Source organism: Gambusia affinis, linkage group LG04 (genome assembly GCF_019740435.1).
Source record: "Gambusia affinis linkage group LG04, SWU_Gaff_1.0, whole genome shotgun sequence".
Taxonomy (NCBI): Eukaryota; Metazoa; Chordata; class Actinopteri; order Cyprinodontiformes; family Poeciliidae; genus Gambusia; species Gambusia affinis.
Genome location: NC_057871.1, coordinates 12,442,465 through 12,452,415, shown reverse-complemented (window position 1 = coordinate 12,452,415; position 9,951 = coordinate 12,442,465). Strand labels below are relative to the sequence as shown.

Sequence of the window (9,951 nt, the reverse complement as noted above, 5' to 3'; positions counted from 1 at the left end):
TGGATTCAACTGGAAACTTTTTTAGAAAGGGTGGTATTTTTGCACGCCACTTTAATTCCCATTTCACTGCGACATGCCCAAAACGAATAAAAGAAGCTCTTAACTGTTCAAATATGTAAAACAGTAGACAAGTTTCCAATAACAATTTTGTTTGTCTATTCTACATATTGCTATAAACGGCTAGTTTAAAACAGTAAAAAGTTACAAAGTGGATTTATTCCAAAAACAAAAATAAAATGCAGATTTATGTTGCTAATTCACAGTTAAAGGAGAGCTTATTTCTTTCCTAACAGGTTGAGCTTCATATGGATCTGTGAGAGGTTTAGGAGTAATTACCTCGACCAGCGTCTTCAAAGCCCTGATGCAATGTCTGATCAATATGTTTATGGAAACAGAAAACTCATTGCCTCATCTTTTTTTTCTGTTGTCAGTGCTGATCTGCAAGATCATTTAGCATTTGTTGTGATCAGGAAATTGTTTAATATATGTACACATATATATTCACTCCAACTCATTTGTTTGTAATCTTATTAAAGATTTTAATCCGTTTGCATCAGTTACTGTCAAATTTTCTCCGCCTTGCGACACTGCATTTGCCTTAAGATTTGCATTTTGATGTACAGCCATGAGGAAAGCTCACAAACTTGAATCAGTTTAGATTTATGAGTGAACAAAGTAACTTCCTGTTCCTGCTTGTATGCCAAGTGAAGGAAAGCAAGTCAAAGCATGTGTGCGTGTGTGTGTTGGTGTGTGCGTGGGTGTGTGTGTGCGTGTGTGTGTGTGTGTGTGTGTGTGTGTGCGTGCGTGCGTGGGTGTGTGTGTGTGCTTGGGAGGGCGTGTCAGGGGAATTTACAACTACTTACCAGAAATGAGTCATCACTTTAGAAGCAGACACAATGAAGGTCTTCACAAAGTGCAAGTGGCTCTTTAATACATCACAACATTTCCCCTTTGGCCATAATAAGAAAAGTAGGGAAAAAAACAGCGACAGTATCAGCATAAAATTTTTGGCAGAAGAATTAGTACAATCTCAAAGGAATCATAGAAGTCTCTAATTATGTCATTTTCTTACTGCTAGATAAAAAGGTTTTTCACTCTTAGCCTCTGATTTCTCTCTCTCTCTTTTGCTGTCTCTCACTTTCTCTCTGTATGCTCTCTCTCACATGTACAGGAATACGCACTTCATTTGCGATCTCCTTGTTTTGAAGGATTCAATTCACGTCCTCCAGAGCGTCAAGTCGGCAGGCGTCTCTTTATGGTTTTGTAATGATTAACTTTGTGTCCATAAAAAGATTGGAGAAACAAAGAACTCTGGGACGAGCAAAAGAAGAACTGACGAGAAAAAAACATCCTTCACAGGTCTGGTCAAGTGTAAGACTTATCAAGGATGTGGTTTTGAAATCGCGGTTCGACTTTATTTACTTCAGTGTGTGTTTACAGAGAGCAGCTTTAATTTAAACCTTTCTATGTTGCAGTGAAATGCAGGACGGTTAACAATGGAGTTCACAGTTTTGCTCTTCCTTTTTCCTGCGTTTACGCTCACAATGCAAGGTAAGTGTACGATCTGTCCTCCTTGACTTCCCAGAGTAAAAAAAAAAAAAAAAAACTGGAAAGAATACAATCATAGGTAAAAGTCATCTGTATTTGTATGACTTTATGTATCTTTCTTATTGTTGTCGTGGACATTCAGCTCACATTTCATACAAGTTTGTGGGCATTTGTTAATCCACAGTTCTTTTACGGTCCTGCTGTGGGATTTCAGTCACTCCCAGCCCAGGTATTTGACTGGACCATTACTACAGTTTGATACTTTCCCCCTTCAGTTGTTCTGCTGTAGATTTGCTGCTGCCTATGGAATCCTTATCTTGTTGCATGACCCAGTTTAATGTGAGTCCAGGAGTGTGACAGATGGCTTCAAAGATAAGAAGATCTACAAAAATTGCCTTATAATAAATATTTAATATGATAGCATAGCCTTTAAAGTGTCAGATAGAGCTGGTGTATTTTTGTAATTTCTTCAAGTTGAACCTCTTGTAAATGGGGAGATTGACAACAGGCCAAAATGTTCCCCAAGTTTATTGGCATTAGCAATTGTTTTTCAAAAGTCATCAGAAATGTCTTTCAGTCTTGACCCTGGGTTTCACATCATTATGATCCACTAACAGATTTGCACAATCCTTGCTTTTATAGTGGTTACACTCACCAGTGATCAGTTATTAACTGCATTTGACTAGCAGCAGGAAACTTTCCTCCATAACTCAACATAATTAACATACTAATATACAACACAGAAGCACACACGTTTTTGTTACTAACTGAATGTCTACATGTTGACTTGCAGACTCAGTAAAATTGGAGGTGAGCCCCAAGATACTGGCAGAGTGTGGCAAACCAGTTTCTCTTCACTGCAACTCATCATCACCTCAGCTTGGACTGTCAGTGAAATACATGGAGTGGTCCCATGGCAACATGTCTTTATGCTCAGTGGACAGCGAACAAACAATAACGAAATTGCAAAGACACTTTCAAAGTGACTTCGACTGCAAGTACGAAGATGGACGACTATCCCTGGTGTTTGAAAGAATGCTGCCTCTGCAGAGCGGACAATACAGGTGCAAATTGCGCTCCAACAAAGGAGTGGCAAATGAATGCACAAAGGTGCAGCTGCAAGGTCAGAGTCTAAGCTTTAACTTTTCTGGACGGTTCCTTATCGGTTTTCTAAAAGCAATTGTGGTAAAAGTTTAAATAAACCTTAGCATTTAGTCATAGATTCTTTTTTCTTTCCACTCTTTTTAAATCGCTTGAATTTTTGTGAAAAAGTAACTGAGAATGTGTAACGTTGTTATGTGGGTAGCCGTAGAAGATGTGTACAATATTGTCATGAAGGAATAGACACAGTAAATAAGACTATGAGTCTCAAATTTAGCTGTGCCACTAGATGAGAGATTGGTTTGCCAATCTGTTGCTGTCCAGTTTTCCTGAGGCTGTGTAAACTGTGGCCTCAGTATTCTGCTTTTGTAGCTCATTTGCTTTAAGGACTTCCACGTTTGTTCAGTCATGGCAATCATACTTTGGTTTTAACAAGTAATTATTTAACCCCTGGTTGTCCTCTCTCAACCAACAATACCCATTAAACATATAATAAATATTTTTTCTCCATTCTGGCAAAAATTTTTACCAAGTGTAGATGCCTAAATCCACCGACTTCTTGCCATGGATGATGCTTTAATTTGAGTCAAGATGCCGTTAACCATGTATAATTAATAAATTGATTATTGGGTGTTAAATCAAGAAATATAAAGAACTTGAATGATATTTGAGAATTTGTTGGGGGGAAAAGCAATTTCAACACATTTCTCATCTTTTCTTTAGAGTTCTGTGGGAAAGTGGAAGCTGTTTTAAGGAGTGATGGTCCATCCTGCATCTTCAACCACGTCTATCCAGACGGAGATGTGTACTGGTTTCATGACTCTCGTAACGTCTCAGATGGGTCCGTGATGCAGCACACAGCTAAAAGCATCGATAGCCACGGCTGGATGATCATACACAGTTGGTTGACCCTAAACGGTACATCAGAGAGAAGTTCACACAAGCCATATAACTGTTCTTTGAAAAGTTCTACTTCTGGGAAATACATTGCAAGTACTTTAGTTCAGAAACATCAACATCGGGCTGCTCAAGGTGCTGCAGGGTACAACCGTTCTGCAGGAAACAGAGAGAGATCACAGCAAGCTGGGAAGATTGCTTTGGCTATTTTAGTCCCTCTCATTTCCATGTTAAAGTAATGAACAGTGCAAAGTAAAAACTCACTCTGGAGAATGATAAAACGTCAGAGTGAATGATTAGTAATCTGTACCATCATTAATAAGATGGTACTCAGAATCTATTAAAGAACTATGGCAACCAAACAGAATGGGTGAGTCATCTTGCCAGCCTGGAATATTTCTAATTCTACCTTTTAATTCTTGGCTCAGGTAAACAAGAAAATTACAGGCTGTTCAAACGTGATAACAAGGATGCTGATAATTTTAAAACTATAAAAGCACTTGGTTGATAGAGAGCTTTAGATGAGGGAACAGGGCTTGTTGGTTTTCAGCACACAATTTGGAATACACCTATAGAAAGCACACTTTAACAGTGTGGCTGCTATAAACTAAATTAATGTCAGAGTAATGAGTTTTGAAAGCTGTGCAGTGCAGGAAATAAGTATTTTTTAAGCTTGCCTGCTTAAAAATGTAGAGGTCTATAACTGTGAGGTAAGGTGATTAATTGTAGATACACCCAGACTTTTTAAACATCTAAAATATATATAGAAAATTGCATTCTATGGTTGATAAATATTTGATCAACTACCAACCAGCAAAACGTCAGGCTTTCACAAATCTGTTAGTTGATCTTTAAAAAATGGTCCTTTAATTACACCTGTTAGGACTTGTTACCTGTATAAATGACAAATTTTCACACACTCAATCAGACCCCAACCTCTCAGACCAAAGAGCTGTCTAAGGACAGGGACAACACTGTAGAACTGCACAAAGCTGTACAAGGAACGGTCCAGATGACAATAGGCACGGAACTTGGTCAGAAGGCAATAAGTAACTGTTGGTGCAATTATTAGAAAATTGAAGAAACAGAAGATGATTGTTAATTTCCTTCAAACTAGGGCTCCATGCAAGTTCTCACTTTGTGGAATATCAGTAATCATGAAAAAGGTGACTTATCAGCCTAGTCTCAAATGTTACCATAGTAACACATTCTGCTGTCATGGATTAAAATCCGGCAGTGAATGAACGTCTGATTGATTCAGAGGACTCATTGGTTCAAATGAGACCAAAATAGAACTTTGTGACATGAACTCCATAAGTGTGTTTGGATGAAAACCATTCCATGTGGGCGGAAACATTATGCTTTTTCTGTAAAACTCACTGGGTAACTTTTTGAGGAAAGGATGTATGGAGAGACCAACCATGACATTTTGCCCTACAAATGCCTTGGTTCAGTAACACTATTCAACATGGATTATAACTGGGGCTTTCAGCGTGACAATGACCTGAAACATCTGCATTCTTTGTAAATGGAGAAACTTGAAAAATCTGTGGCATATCAAATACTCATTTTCTGCACTGTAAGTCTTCAGATCAAGTATCATTTTAATAAGATGCATTGCATTGTATATGCTGCGGTAATAATAACGTGGGTGATTGATTCCACTGTATATCACTCTCAGACGCACAGACATATAGGATAAAGTACTTATTAGGAGGACACATGCGCTGTAAATGATCCGACCTGTTTGTGGTATGCAGAACGATGCTGCCCTCTGGTGGTCCAATAATTTGTAGCATCAAATTAAAAACAGAATAGAAATTGGTGTTTCATTTATGGAAAACTGGTGCATACTCATAAGTTCGTGTGCGATTTCCTATTGCTCACCAAATTATATTCCAGTAACAATATAGCCGTTAAAAATATATTAGAAACATAATTTTCCTATTATTTGTTTTTATATCTTTGATTAACTCACCAGCAGACTATGCTACACTGATGAACCAGTGGTTACAAAGGAAATATTTTTGGATTTATAAGTAGTTCTGCTGAGTAGTATACTCATTGAAATCCACTAATAAAACCTAAAACCGTTTATCACAAGTCTCTGTTTTATCTAATTAATTTCCTTTTTAATTTGAATTTTAAACTAACTCAGTTGAGTAGTGAAGTGATGATGCACTCTATGAGAACTGTGATCAATTGGAATGCATGTGTGGTTAACATGAGATGACTTTTTGTAAAATGCCTTGACATGACATTTGTTGTGAAATAGCACAATATGAATAAACTGAATTAAGTAAAAAATATTTCGTATTTGTGAAGCTAAAGATATTTGATTTTGATATTTGATCCATTTGGCACTGATCATTTTAAACTGAACTGATTATATAAAAAATATTGCTTAAATAAAACTGACAGTAAATATGTACATTTAAACATAGTGCTGCTGAACATGGGTTTTGCCCTTGTATGGTCTAATATTTCTCCAACACAGCCTGATTTTCTTCGCTAGACCACAATCAACATGAATAATGATTTTAATATACAAACTAAAATTACATTATTATCCTGGCTGACACAAAAGTAGATAAGTAGCAAGGAAACATTGTTTAGTACTCTTGGAAAATATTGTAAAATTCCTTGTTAGAACTGAAAAATTTTAATAGGCTTTCACCAGGAGACAAATGTAGCTTCAGGGTAAAAGCTCTTATTTTCCAACGCCTCAGTGCTCCTTGGTCAAGTCATGATAGCTCTCTGCCGGTGATGTCACTGAATAAAGGTAAAGGCTGAGCTTTTAAAGGCCAGATTAGTCACACGCATTGAATATGGCAAGACTGTAGTGCAGCTCAGAGTCACTGTGAGGAAATACTTCAAGGTGACTTTTACCAGTGCAAGGTGCACAGATGCATCCTCATACAGACCTGACATGCAAACTAACGTTGAGTTTGAACCCAGATCACTTAATGGTTTAAAAATGATTTTCACTTTGAAAGTATTTTTTTGGTTTCTAAACAAGTTTCATCAATATCTAACCACCAATATCCAACCAGATATGTGTTTGATTTCTGAGCTTAATTTGTGCAGAGAGGGAATTTAATCAAGAATGAATTATTTAATCTTGTAATTAAAAAAAAAAGTTGTACGTTTTCTGATTGTTATTTTTTATTTTGTATATTTCTTTTAGTTTTAGCTAAAGAATGTGTGTAACCGCTGTGATTCTTAAGACATGAGAAATTAGTTATGTTTTATTTTGTCCTAAATAACTTTATATCACAGGAGGCCAAAGTACTGTATAATATTTTGTCACTTAAAATGTCATTCAAACTTAGAGAGACTATCAATAAAGCCATATTCTAATCATTGTTAATTGTAAAGAAGAAAATGTGTAAAAAATTTGTGAAACATAATTTGATCCTTAAATAAATCTTGAAGTAGCTTTAAGAAAACTTGAATAACATTTTGCTGTGGATCAAAATCAATCAGCCTTTAAGAGTTTTTCGATTTTAAATCTGCTGATGCTTTCCTGAAATGTTTCACGATAAGTTGCATCAGTGATTTCTTTTCCAGTGCCTGAGTGAAACAATAGACAGATTGCATATCAGTTTTGTAAATTCCTATCCATGTTTAGCATGCGTGCTTGCGTACAATGCAAGGAAAAACCAACTAGAGATGGACTCATGGAGAGAGGTGATAGACATTGTCCTTGGAATAATATTTTCACTGTCTCTTTCTTAGCTTGCACAAATAAAAGACTGACCGATTATGTGTGAAAAAGTGTGTTTCCTTTCACTGATGCCATGCAGAAAAAAGTATTCTGGCAACACTAATGAGAAGTTCTTCTCTTTTTGCATGGCTCTCAAAAACAGAGCTGACTGTTTCAGCTCCCAAATCTTAATCTATTATCATCTTTCACCTTATATTTTAGTTTAACTTGGTAAATATAAACATTTTGAATGTTAATAAATCCATTTGCTTGCAGTGTTTTTTATGCATCTCTAATTTTAGGTATTTCTTCTGTTGTGAAAGCAGTCATTCTTTCTTTTGTGTTATTTCAAACTTAATTTTTTTTTTATTTTTAGAAACAAAAACAAATGAACAAAACATTGCTTGTTTTTAATCAAAAACTGACCAAAATAATTGTGCATGTATGTATATTTTTCAGTTTTAAATATTGCATAGAACTGTAGCATTCACTTGTGACCACCAGATGGAACAAGGGAGCCATGAAACAGTTTTTGTAGCTGCAGACTGAGAATTATGATCTTGGGTACAAGATGTTCACGTTTTGTTGACAAGTTTAAAGCACTGTTTTTGATATCCAACAATTTTATTTCTTATAAGGCAGGAATAATTTTACAACACAAAAACATGGATTCAAGTTTAGACATTTATCAGTTTATAGTCTTTTGTTTTTACTGCGCTATTTCTTAAGTTTGTGCAGCTGGAGTTGCTGGTGGTGAAGGTGAAAATTGCTGTTGCTGAACTTTAAAGATTTGTCATTTGTAATTAATAAAAAGAAACCTAAATAAAAAGCATCCCTGTGTTTGAGGTTTCTCCTGTAAGCACCTCATCTGGCCAGTGTACACAGTGGGGGTTGTTAGGTCAATTTACGATGATAGGCGTGTATGGTAGGCTTCTGGTCAAGTTCCTATGGCAACTGAGAGGCTTTTTACCGTCTGCCCCCGACTTAATTTGTGTTTGCGTGTGTGCACTTGTGTGTCTATGTACAACCAAATATCCCAGTGGGGTGTTATCTCCTCCCAGCAAGGTTTATCTCATCACCCTGACAGCCGGCTGGTTGAGGTTCAGGTGAGTCGCCTCAGTAGGGTACAATACAGATGAACAGCGGGAGGGGGGAACCAAATGTATCAAAACGAAGATAAAAAGCCATGAACGATGGAAACAGTGAGCAGGGATGGAAGGATGCAACAGAATAAAAAAAGTGGAGGGACAACTGAAGTGAATCAGAGAGATAAAAGCCAGTTTATGTCAACAAACCACAGAGATTTATGTGAAGCACTCATAGCCTTTTACCAAACATTAGTGCAAATCTGAGTTCAATCTGGATTAATTGTTCCAACCTCTGAAGTCTACAGTATAGTGTTAATAGTAATAGTTTCTGTAGACTTTTCTACTTAAAATCATACACCTACTGAGCAATCTACCCACACACAATACGCATATTTTATTCAAAACAATGCTGGATGATGAGATTTTGAATCTAGAACCAGTATTCACCTTGGAAAATCTGTTGTTACCTGGCAACATGTGGAGTGTTTTGTTGGTAAAAAATTATTTGTTTCAAAGTGGTGTAAATCCATAACAGGAGCTATGCACACATGTTGATTTCCCAGAGCAGCTTCTAAATGTATAGAAAATACAAAGTGAGGAGGAGTTTCTAAACCAAAGGGTAAAATTACACAAATTAATGGAGAGTAAGAAAAACACACCAATCAGGTATGGCCCACCTGCCCTTTAGTGAGTCCGTCTCTGTTTGCTGCCAACACAGCCCTGGACTTCTCTCAGCTCCTTATGGATGGTGATTGGTGGGAGTCTCTCCCGTCTTAACGGCTGAAGACTGTCACTCCTTCAGAGTAGTTATGGGTGTCCTGGTGTCACTAGTCTCCTTCTTGCACTGTCACGCAGTTTGTGAGGACGGCCTGATGTAGGCAGATTTACTCACTGGGCCATATTCCTTCCAGTTCTTGACGATTTAATGTTTAGTACCATAGAGACTTTTTGAATCCATCCTCTGACCTACACATTTCAGGAACAATTTCTCTGATTTACTTGGGGTGTTCTTTTGTACTTCATGCTGTCATGGTAGCATGAAGTACAAAAGAACACTGGTAAATACTGATTAATGGACGTTCCAGGTACAGGTGTCTATACAATACGGTCACTTGAGACGCACTCACTGCTCTCAGGAGATTTTAATGCCTCTCATTGTAAGAACTACTAGCAACTCACTGGACTTCTGTTGAATTAGGTTAGTTAGTCAAATGAGATGAGTATTTATGGAGTCACTTATTTCATGTTTCACACATTTATTTGACATTATTTTTGGAGAAATTAGTTTTCACTTTGACATGAAAGAGTTTTTCCTTTGTATATTTATTTGTCAAAAAGTTCAATTTTGTTGATCATGATTGGTTTGTAAAAGTTGCATGGTGTACGTTTTATCTTTTTCAGTAATCTGAGCTACAGAAGATCATCTGTTGGAAGAGTACTTGCTCCTGACCTGCATGAATGAACCTTGGCCACCTTTGACCTTGTCTCACTTTCATTATTGCTTCTTCCATGGACAACTGTTGATGGCTATTGACCCCCAGCAAACTCCCCACAAGAGCTGCAGTTTTTGAGATGTGACTCGGTCATCTAGCAGTTACAATTTAGTGCTTA

The 9,951-nt window shown here is 36.9% G+C and overlaps 1 protein-coding gene across 3 annotated transcripts; it reads left to right on the top strand.

Annotated features, from left to right (window-relative positions):
- The first annotated feature begins 992 nt into the window (after positions 1-992).
- LOC122830209 lies at positions 993-3,785 on the top strand. 3 transcript variants are annotated; one of them, XM_044115381.1, is made up of 6 exons: positions 1,071-1,086; positions 1,172-1,359; positions 1,476-1,551; positions 1,733-1,777; positions 2,342-2,671; positions 3,373-3,785. In XM_044115381.1, exons 3-6 carry the CDS (start codon positions 1,497-1,499, stop codon positions 3,783-3,785), a joined length of 843 nt encoding a protein of 280 aa, XP_043971316.1. In that variant the 5' UTR covers positions 1,071-1,086; positions 1,172-1,359; positions 1,476-1,496. The 3 variants fall into 3 exon arrangements, with proteins under 3 accessions (XP_043971318.1, XP_043971316.1, XP_043971317.1); XM_044115383.1 differs by lacking the exon at positions 1,733-1,777 and having other exon boundaries at positions 993-1,359; XM_044115382.1 differs by lacking the exons at positions 1,071-1,086; positions 1,172-1,359 and having other exon boundaries at positions 1,366-1,551.
- Positions 3,786-9,951: the final 6,166 nt, after the last annotated feature.